General features: G+C 37.1%; 1 protein-coding gene across 1 annotated transcript; it reads right to left on the bottom strand.

Moving 5' to 3' along the window:
- Positions 1-1,885: 1,885 nt before the first annotated feature.
- LOC127444207 (putative RNA-binding protein Luc7-like 2) lies at positions 1,886-16,652 on the bottom strand. Its single transcript, XM_051703471.1, has 9 exons — positions 16,103-16,652; positions 15,930-16,024; positions 10,900-10,998; positions 8,150-8,260; positions 7,691-7,834; positions 7,319-7,495; positions 7,055-7,233; positions 5,276-5,407; positions 1,886-3,611 (listed from the first exon to the last, which is right to left on the bottom strand). The coding sequence occupies exons 1-9, from the start codon at positions 16,161-16,163 to the stop codon at positions 3,392-3,394; spliced, it is 1,218 nt and encodes a 405-aa protein (XP_051559431.1). The 5' UTR covers positions 16,164-16,652; the 3' UTR covers positions 1,886-3,391.
- Positions 16,653-17,829: the final 1,177 nt, after the last annotated feature.

The raw sequence follows: 17,829 nt of genomic DNA, 5'->3' as shown, positions 1-17,829 counted from the left end.
TTTGGAGGAAAAAGGGTGAGGCTTGCAAGCCGAAGAACACCATCCCAACCGTGAAGCATGGGGGTGGCAGCATCATGTTGTGGGGGTGCTTTGCTGCAGGAGGCAATATGCAGAAAAGGACAGCGACAATGTTATGAATCCGAATATGACATTAAACATGAATTTTCCACTTTTCAACACAATGAGAACGTGCAAAATGACTGACAGGCCGAAAGCACAAAGTGTCCTGATTGGCAGATCAAAGAAAGTGTTTTGTTGTTGTTTACACAGTCGATTCACAGAGAGCAGTGAGATATCTTACACTTCACTGATTCTTGAGATAAGGGACAAAACATGTTTAATATCTGAGTTTTTATTTTTTAATACTAAATTAATTTGAAATGGATATATTTGTAGGCAAAGGTCTCACCTAACGAATGATGTAAGGGAACAGGTTTTTATAAAAACGCTTTTGTTTCCTTTTTTTTTTTTTAAATTGACCTTTATTCACTTCATAACTTGCATCTTACTGTGATTTGTGTCAACTCCGTCAGACACACCAAAAAGCATGATATTTTAATTTGATTCATCCAACAAGTGTAAAGTCTTTAATTATCTAATAATATTGTTCAGTAAAGGAGTTAAGTGATAAAATACATTCAATATATATATATATTTATTTTTTCTGTTTTCATACTATTCTGAAAATTCTGACGGAGTTGACAAAATGTAATATTTTTCCATCTTAACCATGTGTTGTACACCGGAGCCATTCAGGAGAAGATGCCTCTATAAACTAAACTAAAATGCCAAAATTGATCCCACAATTTTAACAGAAATGATAATAATGAGAATGACGGAGTTGACAAGTTAAAGCTGTGACCGCAGAGACTTATACGTCCTTTGTTTAAAATATGAAAAATATCAAATGTACCAGACCACGTGTCCTACTGTTGCATCCACCATGAGCAGGAAGTGGGAAAGGGGTACTCGGAGTTAAAGCTGAACATGGCATTTTCTGACAGAGTTTACGCTAAGTGAAGAAAACTTTGATAGGCAGTTTATGGAAAATATCATTTAAAGTTTTCTTAATGTATTGTTTGATATCTTAGAGATCCCTACCTTTCATTTGATATTTATATTTATGAATTTGTTGCATTTTTAAACACTTTGTTTGGCAGTTTGAGATTGTGACCTCTTGCTGAGGACAGGTTCAATTACATGTTTTCCAAGTATAGGGGATGCATTTAAAATAATTCTAATGAAATTATTTAAAAATATAAGCAATGAATGCTCTGAGTACACAGATTTCCTTTAGATTTAACTTTTTAAGTGTTTTTATTGTTATGAATTTCTTGATTTTTAAAATAAAGATGACTTTTGTATGTAAGATATGTTTTGTCCCTTATCTCAAGAATCAGTGCCTTATTTCAGTGTTATCTTTCAGGAAGAAGGAAACATTTGTCAACAGCGCTTACAGCACTTTTAAATAGGCTATATAGTGTAATTTATTCAGTAATATGAACAGAATATCCATCTTATAAAAGCTCTTTCATTATTATTATTATTATTATTTTAAATAAACTTTTAACGAGAGTCTGAGAGTCTTACAATGACCAACTACTTGTTATTGATCACTTAAAAAAAAAAAAAAAAAAAAAAAAAAAAAAAGATTTTTAATGGTCTATAATTTTTGACAATGCACAAATTAGACGACATAATAAACACGCAAAAGTTCAACTCACAATACAGAAAGTTCATGTTTATATATGTATTTTATACTGCAGTTTTATTGGGATTGATGGAAAACTCTGGACCTTCCACTTGTAATAGTGCCCTTAAAGGGATGGTTCACCCAAAAATGAAAATTCTGTCATTTACTCACCCTCATGCTGTCCCAGATGTGTATGACTTTCTTTCTTCTGCAGAACACAATTGAAGATTTTTAGAAGAATATCTCAGCTCTGTAGGTCCATACAATGTAAGTGGATGGTGACCAGCACTTTGTAGCTCCAAAAAGGCAGCGTAAAAGTAATCCATAAGATCCAGTGGTTTAATCCAGGTCTTCAGAAGTGATATGATAGGTGTGAGTGAGAAACAGATCAATATTTAAGCCTCTTTTCACCGTAAATCTCCATTTTCAAACACTGGTATTTTCTTCATGACATGATGTATTTATACGTGGAATATTTGTTCAAATGGACTTTGAAAAAGAGGAAAACCGCAAACACTTTGTTTAAACAACGAAAGCAACACATTTATTGTTTTATAGTATAATGGCAAGGCAAGATGAAGTTTCCAGACAACTTCTCAACACAGCAAAATGAAAGAGTGATTAAAAAGGGGAAAAGAGAAACTCAGCACACATAATGGTACCATGAAAGACAGTTTGCTCGTAAGCCAAGCTACAAACGTGTGAAATAAGTGGTTTGTTTTGTGTGGAAAATCACATTTTAATCCAGGTTACTGCTCAGTTCAGCTCCCAGTTTAAATCCATATCAAATGAAAGCAGGGAAAAATTAGAGAAAAATAATATCCACATCAAAAATGCCATTTATGGACATTAATTCTTAAAAAATAAAAATAAACAAAAAGCCAGCTTAAAAAGCAAGCAAAAGTCTCCCAGCTGTGTTTTAGTTATTCCGGCAGGTATCCACTTCCTTTTCACAACATAAAAAATAAACAACTTCTAAATTCACTCTTTCCGCTTACTCTCATTTTATCATGTTATTATTTTGGTTTGCCAACTAATTTGGACCATCTAGAGCAATCCAATGGGCGTTAGTTCACAAAACACGCGCTTAACAAATTTTAAACCATTTATAAAAATCTTTCGTAAACTGTTGCATTAAGCCACAATTTACGTACAAATGGATTATGAACAATTTACAATTCTTTCTGCTTGCGTTTCATTAATGAAGCCGAAGGGATCTAATGCACAAAAAATGAGCAGAACGAAATGTGTAAATTGTACATAAAGCCATTTTACGTAATTGTTGAATTCAATTCAAAGGGAAAATTACATACGAATGGATTTATGAACGATTTAAACACATGTGCGTGTAACTGTTGTATTTGTGTCTCAGGAATTCTCTGTATCTCAAATAAACGTTATACTGGTCTCGCACACTCATACACACATACACAATCTGACAATTGTGGCTGACTTCCTCTCTGTAGCCGTTCGGCTTCCACTGATGTATGAATAACCAGATGGTAAAGACACATTCTCTCTCTCTCTTTCACACACACACACAGAGCTCATATCAGTCCAGAAACTCTTCTGTGAACAGATTGATGGATTGAAGTGAGCGTGTCACTGATATCCAGTTATTGACAGATCAGTGTTGGCGGTAAGAGACAGAACAGGGAATGATGGCTACAGTATGTAAAGTATCTCTCTCATTGTGTTCTAGATCTCTCCTGACTCTCTCTCCTCTGAACTGGAGCGCTGCTCTCTCTCCAGCGAGACGGACCTCTCTCGCTCTCTCATTCGGTTCATGTCGGGGGAGGAGGGCGATATCTCTCTCTCCATCTCCCTCCGTCCGTTATCTCTCCATCTCTCTTCTGGTGCACCCTCCCTCCATCTCTCCTGAGAAAGAGAGGGCTCTTGATCTCTGGTGTGTGAAGACCTGGAAAACAAGTGAAAGTGAGAATGAGTGTGGAGTGAGGAAAGATGCGTAGAGACAGATTTTTTTTTTAATAATAGTAATTAATTTTATAATTACCATTTTAATTTAGTATTTTTTATTTGATCTGGCTCAAAGAAAAAAGTATTAAAATAAAATACAAAATAATTTTATAAAACACAAATATATATGAAAAAAATATTTTAAAAAACATTTATATAAATATTTAAATAATTTAAACAAACAGTAACAGTGAATGCTCATCTCTCATGTGAAGAGATGAGAAGGAATTTTATTATCAAATTAAATTTAAAATGTATGTTTTTTTTTAATCTGGCCTAAATTTTAAAATTAAAATAAAACATTAAAAAGATATACATTTTAAATAATGTAATAATAAATATAAATATATTAAAAACAAATATTTTTTAAAATAATTTAAATGAACAGTAACAGTGAATTATTTTTCTATTTTATCTAACATGTGTAAAGACCTAAACAAACAAACAAAACAAACAAACAAACAAAACAAAAAACTACCTAAGTGCACAAGCTCATCTCACATGTGAAGAGATGAGTCAGAGAAAGGAATTTATTAGAAAATGTCATTTATTTCTGTAATTAAATAGTTATAATTAATTACCATTTTCATTTATTTATTTTTATTTTATTTTTTGGGGGATTTTTCCCCTTTTTCTCCCAATCTGGAATGCCCAATTCCCGTTGCGCTCTAAGTCCTCGTGGTCACATAGTGATTCGCCTCAATCCGGGTGGCGGAGGACGAATCTCAGTTGCCTCCGCGTCTGAGACAGTCAACCCGCGCATCTTATCATGTGGCTTGTTGAGCGCGTTGCCACGGAGACATAGCAACCACGCTCAATTCACCACAAGCCCCACCAAGAACAAACCACATTATAGCGACCACGAGGAGGTTACCCCATGTGACTCTACCCTCCCTAGCAACCAGGCCAATTTGGTTGCTTAGGAGACCTGGCTGGAGTCACTCAGCACGCCCTGGGATTCAAACTAGCGAACTCCAGCGGTGGTAGCCAGCGTATTTTACCACTGAGCTACCCAGGCCCCCACCAGTTTCATTTAATAATTTTTATTTTTGTATTTGATCGGGCCCATATTTTAAAATAAAAAAGAATTAAAAACAATACATTTATTTGTTATAATAATGTAAAATATTTAACTAGCATTTATATATGAATATTTTTTAAATAAGTTAAATTAACAGTAACAGTGAATAATTTCCTGAACATTTCTCATGTGAAGACATTAGTCAGAGAGGGTGTTTTATTATGTATATTTTTAAATTAATTTTATAATTAAGAATGCAATTTTTTTTTTAATCTTGCTATAAAATGTGATTAGATAAGCCATTGTAAAATATGCACCCACGACTTCTACAAATTCGACGTTTATGTGACAAATCGATTGACATCTGCAAACAGTCGACAGTTACGGTAATTACAAATATGACTTGTTTGTGATTTCTTATAATAAATGTGTTTATTGAACATCTGTGTTGCTGTGGCTGCCATTACGCTTTCACCACATTACAAGTAAACGGCACTTGACATGTTAGAATCGCTGTAATGAACGGGTCCTCGTGGTTTATTCCTCACAGCAGATCTCAGGTCAAAATGAAGTTGTTGCAGTACCTCTTCCTTTTGCTTCTGTGTGAGTGAGAGCGAGAGCGATGGCGATCTTTGTGTCTGTGTTTCCTCTCTCTTTCCCTCTCTCCATCCTCACGGTGTCGACGAGAGTGATGAGATGATGAGCTCCCTACATCCCTGAGACAGACAGAGAGATACTCAGCAGGCATGAATCCATGTGTCAGTTAAACACTTTAGATATGAAGATGATATTTAACAGAGGTAGACCCATATATCGGTCATTAATAATTGGGGTCAATAGTTGCTTTTAGGAACTATGGCCGGCGCTGGAGGAGTGCTAATTCTCTTTGTACAGGAAGTCACTATATAGCAGCCTTTTGTGCTTTAATAATCACTTTGACATGTAGCGACTGGCTTTTCCATCATAACACAAACACTTCAAAATAAAAGCTCAACTTAAATGAAAGTTTGACAGAAACAGATCATTACTGTATAGTTATGAAATATTCTCTGTAATAGTACAAATAATGATGTCATGCAGCTTTATAGATTGTGCTGTGAGGTTCTGTATAAAATCACTTCATTTGATAAAAGTTTTATTTCATAATGTATTTAAACAACATTTTGATGATAAATTGAAATGAACTGTTGATATGGAGTTCAGAAAAAAGAGGTATTGGACTCGTTCTCTTCACAAAAAATGTTAATGGGACATCCCTATTAAGGGTATCTTCCAAATCCACTATCTGTCGACCTCTAATATATGTTATATTAAAATACCTGATTTAAAGGGACAGTTCACCCAAAAATGTAAATTCTCTCATCATTTACTCACCCTCATGCCATCCCAGATGTTTATGACTTTCTTTCTTCTGATGAACACAAATGAAGATTTTTAGAATATTTCAGCTCTGTAGGTCCATACAATGCAAGTGAATGGTGACCAGAACTTTGAAGCTCCAAAAAGCACATAAAGGCAGCATAAAAGCAATCCATATGGTTCCAGTGGTTTAATCCATGTCTTCAGAAGTGATATGATAGGTGTGGGTGAGAAACAGATCAATATTTAAGTCATTTTTCACCATAAATCTACACTTTAACTTTCACATTTTTATTTTTGACAATTCACATTCTTCATGCATATCACCACCTACTGGGCAGGGAGGAGAATTTATAGTAAAAAACCAAAAAAACAAAACCAATATTGATCTGTTTCTCACCCACACCTATCATATCACTTCTGAAGACATGGATTAAACCACTGGAGTCATATGGATTACTTTTATGCTGCCTTTATGTGCTTTATGGACCTTCAAAGTTCTGGTCACCATTCATTGCATTGTATGGACCTACAGAGCTGAGATATTCTTCTTAAATTTGTGTTCAGCAGAAGAAAGAAAGTCATACACATCTGGGATGGGATGAGGGTGAGTAAATGATGAGAGTGTTTAAATTTTTGGGTGAAATATCCCTTTGAACTGCAGAGGCAAAGATGCCAAAACAGAGAACTTGGATTCATTTTTGTGAATGAATACTGAAAGAAATTAATCAAAGGTTCAGTCATCAATCAAAATTGTTCATGCAAGTCTTGGGGGGCATATTACATGCTTAAAAATGTTTCAGTTAAACATTATGTAGGTAAATATTTCTGTTTATTACTTGAATTTTGGATCTACTGAGCAACGATGGCTGTTTGATCCAAATCAATTGCCCTGAAATGGGTCAAAATTCAACCTTTGACCCTTTTTAGTGCAAATCCATCATTAGATTTCAACTTTTAAGAAAACTGGGAGAATGAAATGACAGTAAAACACAGTAACTGACCTCCTGCGTTCCCTCTCTCTGTCTCGCTCCCTCTCCCGCTCTCTCTCTCTTTCTCTCTCACGTTCACGCTCCCTCTCCCTCTCTTTCTCCATCTCCCACTCTCTTGCTCTCTCCTCTTCTCTGTCCCGCTCCTCTCTTCTTTTCATCCGCATGCGCTCCTGTTTCTCCGTTACGGCTTTCTGCAAATCAACACAGTCCAACCGTGAGAAACCCAATGAGAGCGGGCTGGAAATGTGCACGTGTCATATGCTGGAATCATCTTACCCTCAGTTTTTCAAGTTTTTCACGGATTTCGATGAAACCTAGATGTAGTTTCCCGCCAAAGTGGTCGGCTAGGCGGCGGTCGTTGTCATGAAGGCCGAGGTAGGCGGAGCAAACCTCACACACGCGCAGCTTCTGCTGCTGGAAGCTGGAGGCCGGCATGGAGTTGCGGTAGATGTCCTACACACAGATAAACAAAACGTCTGACTGCTAGTGTTTTGTATATTTAATGTACATTTACAGTATATTTTATACTTTAATATACTGCATTACATACAATACATTTAAATAAAAAAGAATGGTAGAGGAGGTTTAAGAGCAGGACTGCTGGTCTGTGGAAACCCTGGCGTCTGTGACCTTTGACCTTACACTGACCTCTGCCTCTCTCTTTAGGATGCGTGTTTTCTCCACCTTCTCCAGCACCTGTTGAGCCTCCTCAACATTCCCCTCTCCACCCAGTTGCTCCGCACGCGCCAGCAGCTTTCCGATCTCCTCGTTCAGCTCGTGCACACGCTCCGCCTGCAAACACACACACAGGCTCGGCGTAACCAATCAAAACAAAGCTCATTTACATATAGAAGCCTTACATGTACAGTATCAAAGTATGGGTCAGAGGGAGGGAGGAAAAATGCTCACGTAAAATTGTTTGTGAAGCAAAAACTTTTGCTAACATTAAAAGTGTACCAAAGGGTGCTGAACGCCTGAATTTGCCTACTTGCTACTTTCTGGAAAGCAGGTGTGAAACTTCTACGTGAAAATAATCTATAACTGAAATCTTGTGTTGCAGAGAAGCATGCGAGTGATATGGCTGCTGAGAGATCGGAGGGTGTTTACCTTTGCAGCGACCTCAGCGCTGATCTCTTCCTGCGTTTCAGCCAATCGTTTCTTTGCCAGTTCTGTTCTTCTGTCACAGTCTGCGATGAAGGACTGCAGGTGCTCTACGGCCTGAAGAGACAGTCAGCCACAATATCAACTTCAACTTGTGCATTTTATTTTATTGCTATAACAATAAATATTTATGTCCACCTGGAACCACAGAATGATGTCAAGATCCTCGATAAACATGAATAACAGAGACTATTATCCATAAAAGTTAGGGATGCACAGAAATTTTGGCCGGCGGTATTTTTTGGGACGAAAATGGCATAAAACGCTATTTTGGGTTTTCGGCCGAAAGGCGGAAAAAGCCCGAAAATCATGACCGAAAATGTAAATAGAAACAGTTGCTTTAACATCTGGTCTGAAACACCGATATAATGAAAATGCAGCATTTATGTGAAATGCACCGGTACATTTCATTTACATTGATTTATGATAAACTGATGATAACAAGGTTGTGCTTAAAGCCAAGACACAATATATGTATATATACATGTGTGTGTGTGTGTGGTGTATCCCAGAGAAATCCACACGAACGAGCGCAACAGCAAGAACTGTGGTGTGCATTCAGTATTTGCATTGCCCAGTTGCACAATAAAGTTCACATACCCAGAAGTGAAGCGTTCACTCTCTTTAGTTATTAGTACATTAATAAAGAGTGTTTCGTATGACAACACTAAACACAGTGCTCAAATATCCCCACTGACTGTTCAAGCAGCTCTACATCAAACACATACGAGCCACACAAATTCACGCTTTACATCAGAAACTGGATCTATGAGTGACACAGTCACAGAGAAACCCAGTTCATTTTGTCCCACTCACGGCACTAATGAGAACATGAATGAAGGACAGATTAAAGGAAACAATTAGAAATGGAAAATATGCATTTGTCCTTTGTTGTGTATTCTTAAGCTCTTTATTAGCACTTTTGTAGGGTTAAAGATGTGCTTATATTTGCCAAAAGTCAGCTTTTACATCTATAAAGTCACAAAGTATTTATAAAATCTATCCAATATTTTAAGTTGTTTGTAAAAGTACATTTTATGGTAGTACAATTTGTGTTTTCTAAGTGTAATGACTTATGTATATTACAAATAATATTAATATTACATTATATTTTAATAACGTAATGCAATATATAATTTAGAAATTAAATGTAATGATTATTTTCCGTTTTGTTTTTCGGCCCAGTGTGTCCAGAATTTTCGGTTCAGGTTTCGGCCAAGAATTTTCATTTCGGTGCATCACTAACAAAAATCGAGGTCTGATCTTGGTTAAAATCTCGCCTTCCACTTCCTATAAATCATTATTACATTGGCAGGACTGAACTGATTCTAGATCAGCAGTCTGACAGGCGGACAGTGACGTGTTCACATCAGAGATGTGTAAAACTCCCAATTTTTATAATCGACTAGTCGCTAGTCAGTCAGTTATTTGAACGACTAGTCGCGTTAAGAATAATAATGTATAACTACAAAAGTAAAGTTTGTAGACACACTTTGAGTTTGGCTTGAAAAAGCCTAGTCTGAAAATTTAAGCTAGATAGATCTGATGTTGCTAGCACTTAGCTAGGCATTGCTAGCATGTTTTAGCATGTTGCTTTACAGCATAAGTCAGAACAGCCTGAAGGGGTGTGATGAACTTGGTGGATGCAGCTTGAATCCTCTAAAGGAGTTATTACAGAAAAACATTTTCACACTTGAATGGGTGTCAGTGGGAATTTGGCAGAAGACCGCTATGGGAATTCTGTAATTCTGATCAGTTAGAAAATATATAGCACACTATTCCAGATCAGTTTGGAGGTCTGTGCAAAGTTTGGTGCATGTAGATTAAAAGCTCTAGGAAATAGTGTTACAAATTTAGTCTCAGAATAATAATAATAATAATAATAACAATCTGACATGCCCAATCCCCAATCAGCTCTAAGTCCTCGTGGTGGCGTAGTGATTCGCCTCAATCCGGGTGGTGGAGGACGAATCCCAGTTGCCTCCGCATCTGAGACCGTCAATCCACACCTTATCACGTGGTTTGCTGAGCGCGTTACCACGGAGACGTAGCGTGTGGAGGCTTCACGCTCAACTCACCACGCACCCCAATGAGAACGAACCACATTATAGTGACCACGAGGAGGTTACCCCATGTGACTCTACCCTCCCTAGCAACCGGGCCAATTTAGTTGCTTAGGAGACCTGGCTGGAGTCACTCAGCACGCCCTGGATTCAAACTCGCGACTCCAGGGGTGATAGTCAGCGTCAATACTCACTGAGTTACACAGACCCCCCATAATAATAATAATAATACGTTTAAATAGTAGATCAGTAGTTTGACTTTTATAAGCTAAACTAAAGGCTCTGATATGGTCATGTGATCAGACGAGTTTCAGAGGGATACACTTCTACACTGCACAAAACTATCAAAGAAAAGAAATAAGACAGGCGGCAATACAGAGCGGCAATAAATGCTTATATGCACATCGTGAATGCAGAATGACATGCTTCAATGTAACCGGAGTTCTCCACGCTGTTCATTCAAAAACGCAGAACTGCAATATTACGATGCATGTACACATTTAGTTTACGACATCAAGCAGTTTTAAATTACCATTACCATTAAAACCACAACCACTAAAAATATGAATGTTAGTAGTCGACCTCACTAATGGACTAGTCAACCACTCTGGCACATCGCTACTTCATACTCACATCCAGTTCAAAGAAATACTCCTGCTGTTTAGCGGCGATCTCATAGTCTGCTCTCAGAGCGAGATCATGAATTTTAACACACTCCCCCAAATCCATGCGCTGCACAAACACGAACACAAACTGGGTTAGAGACATCAGGCATCATTTTCACATCATGTGACTGAAATAACAGAGGTAACAAATATTATAAACTGATGCAATAATCAAACAGGTCTTATCACTTAAGTCATAAGCACAGAAATGATTCACTAAAGACAAATTAACATAATTAAGAGCAGTGGCGTAGCCAAGCGGCCCACCCAGAATATTAGAGATTATTCTTTGACTTAATATATTTTTATAAAATAGCTTTAAAATCAGTCCCTCCAGGATTTTGCGATTGCAAGAATTCTTGCAAATTCAACCAATCTCTGCATTGATTGCGGCAGCTCGCAATATTTTATAATTTCCGCAAATTTTCCGCAAACAAACGTAAATCTGAGGGAATCCCATCACTTTCCTTCATGTCTGACAGCGGCAAAATACACGTTTGAAAAGCTTGATGCAGTCGCAACATATCCAAATGCACAACTGCTATTGTGTCATCTCCATAGTAACAGTAGCCTAGTTTCCATACACTTTTCACACTATTTTGTTATCGACAAAGTGCAAATGCATAAAAATTTTTTGCTAAATTTGCCGTGTTCTGCCTGTTTCCATTCAAATGGCCTTTTATTGATAAAAATGGTGTGCGTGATGACGTCATGCTTAAAAAAAAAACACTTTGTCGCATAAGTTTTGGTTTAGCGCAAAAGAAATCTGCCCTGAAGTCGTTTCCATTCATAAATGTGTTTTTATCGCTAATTCGCCTCACAGATGTCCCTAATTTTTTTCCTCTGAAGTTTTGGTAAAATGGGGAGAGTATTGAGACAATTCATTGAAATCAGACAACTTACTGTTGTTTTAATTTCACAAATAAAAGCAATCAGAAGACGAGGAATTGCAATCAAAATGGAGCTGTTGCCCTTCTGATAGGACTGTAATATTGGTCCTGATGATGCGCCTATTGCAAGTTGTCACCGGTTCCGATCCGAAAGCAAATCGTCATGGCCCTGTTCAAGCTAGCAACCTGCACCAAAACTTTCGGTCTTAGTATAAGAAGCATCCATCGATGTGTATATGCTGTGTGCACAACTATTAAAGAAAAACTGATGCAGTGTAATATCAGTGTTTATGATACATTCCTGATTTTCAATAGGCTGTTTTGAACAATCATCTAATCTAAAGCATCGCCATCACAACTGCATTATGTCCCACATATTTGTCCAGCAACTTTTAACGACCAACTGAACTTGATTGTCATCTAAAATTAATTTTAACGTCATAATGCAATTTACATTTTCTGAAGTAGCTCAGCAAATGCGATCCGAGGTAAAGAGGGTTAGATTTAAAATATTTAAATGTTTTATAATATTCAAAAGCTGGTTTTCTGAAAGTGAAATCAGCATTGGACAAATAGTTCTGATAGTTTATAGTCTTGAAATGTAGAAAATGTCATTCAGCCGACTTTATTCGTCTACAGAACAGGGTAAGGCTAATTTAAGTTTGTGTAAAGGCATAGGTATAAAAATATACTTTTTTTTCATTTGGTAATTTAATTTAATATAGGGAATTTTGCCATAATTTTTTCAAAAGTAAGCTAAACAATAATTTAATATAATTGGGCTATATGTTAGTGTTCCAAAAAAGCACACTGAAGCTTTTCTTCTAGTATTGTGTATTTATTTTTAATTTAAAACATCTTTGTGCACAGAAATGATATATTTTTTGTATTGTGGGCTAATTTCGTGACTGCTGTCTATTATTTTGAATGGTGTGGAATAATAACTTTTTTTGGGGGGGTTTCCCCTTTTTCTCCCAATTTGGAATGGCCAATTCCCAATGTGCTTTTACGTCCTCGTGGTCACGTAGTGATTCGCCTCAGTGCGGGTGGCGGATGACGAATCCCTGCTGCCTCCACGTCTGAGATTGTCAACCCTCGCATCTTATCACGTGGCTTGTTGAGCGTGTTGCCACGGATACATAGCGCGTGTGGAGGCTTCATGCCACCCATTGCGGCATCTACGCTCAACTCACCAAACGCCCAACTGAGAACAAACCACATTAAAGTGATCACGAGGAGGTTACCCCATGTGACTCTACCCAGGGGTAGACTCCAGAGGTTTAAAGCCAGCGTCTTTACCACCAAGCTACCCAGGCCCCCTGGAAAAGCAACTTTAATAAATAAACGGATGTCTACCATGATTAAATTAGTCGCAAAGAGTGCCCATTAATTTGTTCTCCGTGCACTTGTCAAATGTGCATGTCTTGAAATGAGAGATTTGTGTTGGCACTCCTGGAAGTGTCATGTTTGTAGTGATCGAATCTTTATGCCATTAAGATCAATCCATAATCACGTACAATAAATTGGCTTTCAAGGATCCTATACCTTGTCGTCATGATTAACACAGGCTAATGATTGGGGTAAATTCTGTCATGTGACACTACATTTTTGCATTAATGCCAATTTTGTTGACAAAAGTGTTTCCAAACCAGTTTTTCATGACATTTGATGTATTGACATAGAGTTTATGTGCTAGAGCTAAACGGAAAAATATTATGTCGACACTTGTGAAATTTTAGCGATAATTTGCGTTTCCATCAGCTATATTTTGATGCGCTGAAACTTTTTTCACAAAAAATCCTTGGATGGAAACGTAGTTAGTGTGAGCGTCTGCTCCTCGTCTCCTTCACGTCGTGCGTTCACTATCATAACCGTTGTCTAAACTTTTGCAGGACCACAGACAGCACACATACATCACAGCTAGTGTTTAATCACCCCCCTGCGTGCTGTGAATGAGACACAAAACCCACATTTATACAAAGAATCCCAAACATTCACTTAAAATCCACATTAGTTGTGTAGTAAAATGTGATTAGAATTTGAAGTGCTAAAAACATTAGGCTACGAATCTGAAAATAGCAATGTGCTCATATGCTGATAATAAATGCTCATAAATGTTTTTACTAAAATAAAAATGCAAATATAAATAACATATATGCAACATATTTCAAAACATGACAAAAATTGCCATTTTCATAATTTTGTTTTTCGACAAATACATAAATGTACATAAATGCTCAAATATATGAACTCTAAATGTATATATCAGATTTCAATATTAGACAATGTAATAATTGTGACAGGGCCAATAATTTGTGTTTTTAGTTTAAAGATTTATTGCACGTCTATTTTAAACGTAGAGAAGTTCTTGCATTGTCTGAGGCAGAAAATTATAATACAAAAATAATTAAGTGTCTTTCAACACGCACAGGTTTCACCTAAATGTACGATATTTTTGTGTGTAATTCTTTTTTTTTTGCTTGCTAACTGCATAGAAGGTTAATGTGCACTAAAATATTTACACTGGCAGCCAAAAGTTTGGAATAATTTTCAGATTTTGCTCTTATGGAAAGAAATTGGTACTTTTATTCACCAAAGTGGCATTCAGCTGATCATAATGTATAGTCAGGACATTAATAACATGAAAAATTACTTTTACAATTTGAAAAAAAAAAATCTGAACTTCTTAAACTCCTTCAAAGAGTTCTCATCAAAAAATCCTCCACGTGCAGCAATGACAGCTTTGCAGATCCTTGTTATTCTAGCTGTCAGTTTGTCCAGATACTCAGGTGACATTTCACCCCACACTTCCTGTAGCACTTGCCATAGATGTGTCTGTCTTGTCGGGCACTTCTCACGCACCTTACAGTCTAGCTGATCCCACAAAAGCTCAATGGGGTTAAGATCCATAACACTCTTTTCCAATTATCTGTTGTCCAATGTCTGTGTTTCTTTGCCCACTCGAACTGTTTCTTTTTGTTTTTCTGTTTCAAAAGTGTCTTTTTCTTTGCAATTCTTCCCATAAGGCCTGCACCCCTGAGTCTTCTCTTTACTATTGTACATGAAACTGGTGTTGAGCGGGTAGAATTCAATGAAGCTGTCAGCTGAGGACATGTGAGGCGTCTATTTCTCAAACTAGAGACTCTGATGTACATATCCTCTTGTTTAGTTGTACATCTGGTCTTCCACATCTCTTTCTGTCCTTGTTAGAGTCAGTTGTTCTTTGTCTTTGAAGACTGTAGTGTACACCTTTGTATGAAATCTTCAGTTTTTTGGGCAATTTCAAGCATTGTATAGCCTTCATTCCTCAAAACAATGATTGACTGATGAGTCTCTAGAGAAAGCTGTTTCTTTTTTGCCATTTTTGACCTAATATTGACCTTAAGACATGCCAGTCTATTGCATACTGTGGCAACTCCAAAACAAACACAAAGACAATGTTAATCTTCATTTAACGAACCAAATATCTTTCAACTGTGTTTGATATAATGGCAAGTGATTTTCAAGCACCAAATGATCAATTTATCATGATTACTCAAGGATAAGGTGTTGGAGTGATGGCTGCTGTCTAGATTTGATCAAAAATGACTTTTTTCAAATAGTGATGGTGCTGTTTTTTACATCAGTAATGTCCTGACTATACTTTGTGATCAGTTGAATGCCACTTTGATGAATTAAAGTACCAATTTCCTTCCGAAACAGCAAAATCTGTACATTTTGGCCGCCAGTGTACAAGTAATTACATTTACAATATAATTAACACAATTACAGAGGTATGTAATGATGATTTGTGAGTTTTCACTGCAAAACAACCCAACTCAAAAAATACCGCAAATTGCATTGCAAAATCTGAGAAAAGCCGCAGCAAATTCAGTCATTTTGGGTCACAAAAATCAGCAAAAAGTGCCGCGAAATCCTGTCGGGACTGTAGAATGTATAAATTCTGATTTGTGAAAGTGTGAAAGAACTTTTTGAATGTGCCACTTTACTGTTGTTAAGGAAAATGTAAAAAAAAAAAAAAACTTTGGGCCATCCGTTTTTATTGAGGCCCACCCCAAAAGTAATTTCCTGGCTACGCCCTTGATTAAGAGTGATTATACACACTTACAGTTCCAGACAGGATGTCATGTGGACAGGACTCCAGCAGGTGACTCTTACAAACACGATCATCTGTAAACTTGATCCTCTGTCTCATCGTGTCTCCTGAGGGGAACAGAATCAAATCATGTAAAAACAGCGAGTTTAGTTTCGATTAGATGAGAATGAAATAAACACACTCACCATCTCTGCCGGTGCCCATGAGCTGATCCAACATGGCTCTCATCTGCGCCTGTGCCGACATCTTTCACCCCTCTGGATCTGATTGATCAATGTATCTGATCAGTTTTAATGTTGATTTGTGCTGATTAATTCAACTTCATGCAGCAGGCCTCAACACCACAGGCCGCCAAAAAATAAATAAAACCCCTTCAGAACTAAAACACCATCTAGCACCACTACGCACACGTCTGTCCTTTAAAATCACTGGAGTGTGGAGTTTATAGCTGAAATCACGCTGAAATCAATGAAATCTGCCATCAGTTTTGAGTTTGAAATCAGTCTCGTGCGTTAGCAGCTGCGGCTAACTCCCCCTCAATTCGCCTTATGTGCGCTTATTTATCAGTCCTAACGCTGCTTTATCAACCCGCAGATTAATACTCTGTGTAAGGATCCATATTCGCAAATGTTTGACAATTTTTATTTATTGTTTTGTTGTTTTTATTTCGGACTTCCGACCCGCGCGCAGCTCCAGTTTAGTTACAGGGCCTCGGAGGAAGTGCCGCACAGAGCGAGCGCTGATTGGGTGAGCGGCCAGTGACGTCATGACGCTGCTGCGTGCGCAGGTCGGTGTCGTCGGGACGTTTCTGACCGAACTCTATCTCGCTTCAAATTCCACGTTGAAAATGCGCTTTTTGAAAAAGAGGATTGGTTCGAAAAACATGTGGTTGCAGGCACTTTTTCCACCATCATTTGAAGAAATTAAACATAGAATGAAAATAGTATTTTTTAAATTGATTTATTTTTTATTAAAAATGTAAAATAAATATTTAAAAGTATGGCTAATAATATTATTTTGGCAAAATAATTCAATCATTAATGTAAGACTTTTTTTTTTCGAAATCACCCCACTCTTCCTTATATATATATATATATATATATATATATATATATATATATATATATATATATATATATATATACACACATATACACACACACACACACACACACCCAGTTGAAGTCAGAAGTTTACATACACTTATTTTTTAACCACTCCACAGATTTCATATTAGCAAACTATAGTTTTGGCAAGTCATTTAGGACATCTACTTTGTGCATGACATGAGTAATTTTTCCAACAATTGTTTACAGACAGATTGTTTCACTTTTGATTGACTATATCACAATTCCAGTGGGTCAGAAGTTTTCATACACTAAGTTAACTGTGCCTTTAAGCAGCTTGGAAAATTCCAGAAAATTATGTCAAGCCTTTAGACAATTAGCTTCTGATAGGTGTACTGAACTGGAGGTGTACCTGTGGGTGTATTTTAAGGCCTACCTTCAAACTCAGTGCCTCTTTGCTTGACATCATGGGAAAATCAAAAGTAATCAGCCAAGACCTCAGAAAAAAGTCTGGTTAATACTTGGGAGCAATTTCCAAACACCTGAAGGTACCATGTTCATCTGTATAAACAATAGTACGCAAGTATAAACACCATGGGACCACACAGCCATCATACCGCTCAGAAGGAGACGCATTCTGTCTCCTAAAGATGAACGTAGTTTGGTGCAAAAAGTGCAAATCAATCCCAAAACAACAGCAAAGGACCTTGTGAAGATGCTGGAGGAAACAGGTAGACAAGTATCTATATCCACAGTAAAACGAGTCCTATATCAACATAACCTGAAAGGCTGCTCAGCAAGTTAGAAGCCACTGCTCCAAAACCGCCATAAAAAAGCCAGACTAC

Source organism: Myxocyprinus asiaticus, chromosome 7 (genome assembly GCF_019703515.2).
Source record: "Myxocyprinus asiaticus isolate MX2 ecotype Aquarium Trade chromosome 7, UBuf_Myxa_2, whole genome shotgun sequence".
NCBI lineage: Eukaryota > Metazoa > Chordata > Actinopteri > Cypriniformes > Catostomidae > Myxocyprinus > Myxocyprinus asiaticus.
This window is presented reverse-complemented; position numbering and strand designations above follow the sequence as displayed.

What these genes read in the sequence shown, in the direction of transcription:
- LOC127444207 (XM_051703471.1), bottom strand. Translation starts at nt 16,163, where the DNA reads ATGTCGGCACAGGCGCAGATGAGAGCCATGTTGGATCAGCTCATGGGC. An exon ending in CATGGGCACCGGCAGAGATG is followed by an intron (nt 16,025 to 16,102) that starts GTGAGTGTGTTT and finishes TGTTCCCCTCAG; the next exon opens with GAGACACGATGAGACAGAGG. An exon ending in TCCTAAAGAGAGAGGCAGAG is followed by an intron (nt 7,496 to 7,690) that starts GTCAGTGTAAGG and finishes ATCTGTGTGTAG; the next exon opens with GACATCTACCGCAACTCCAT.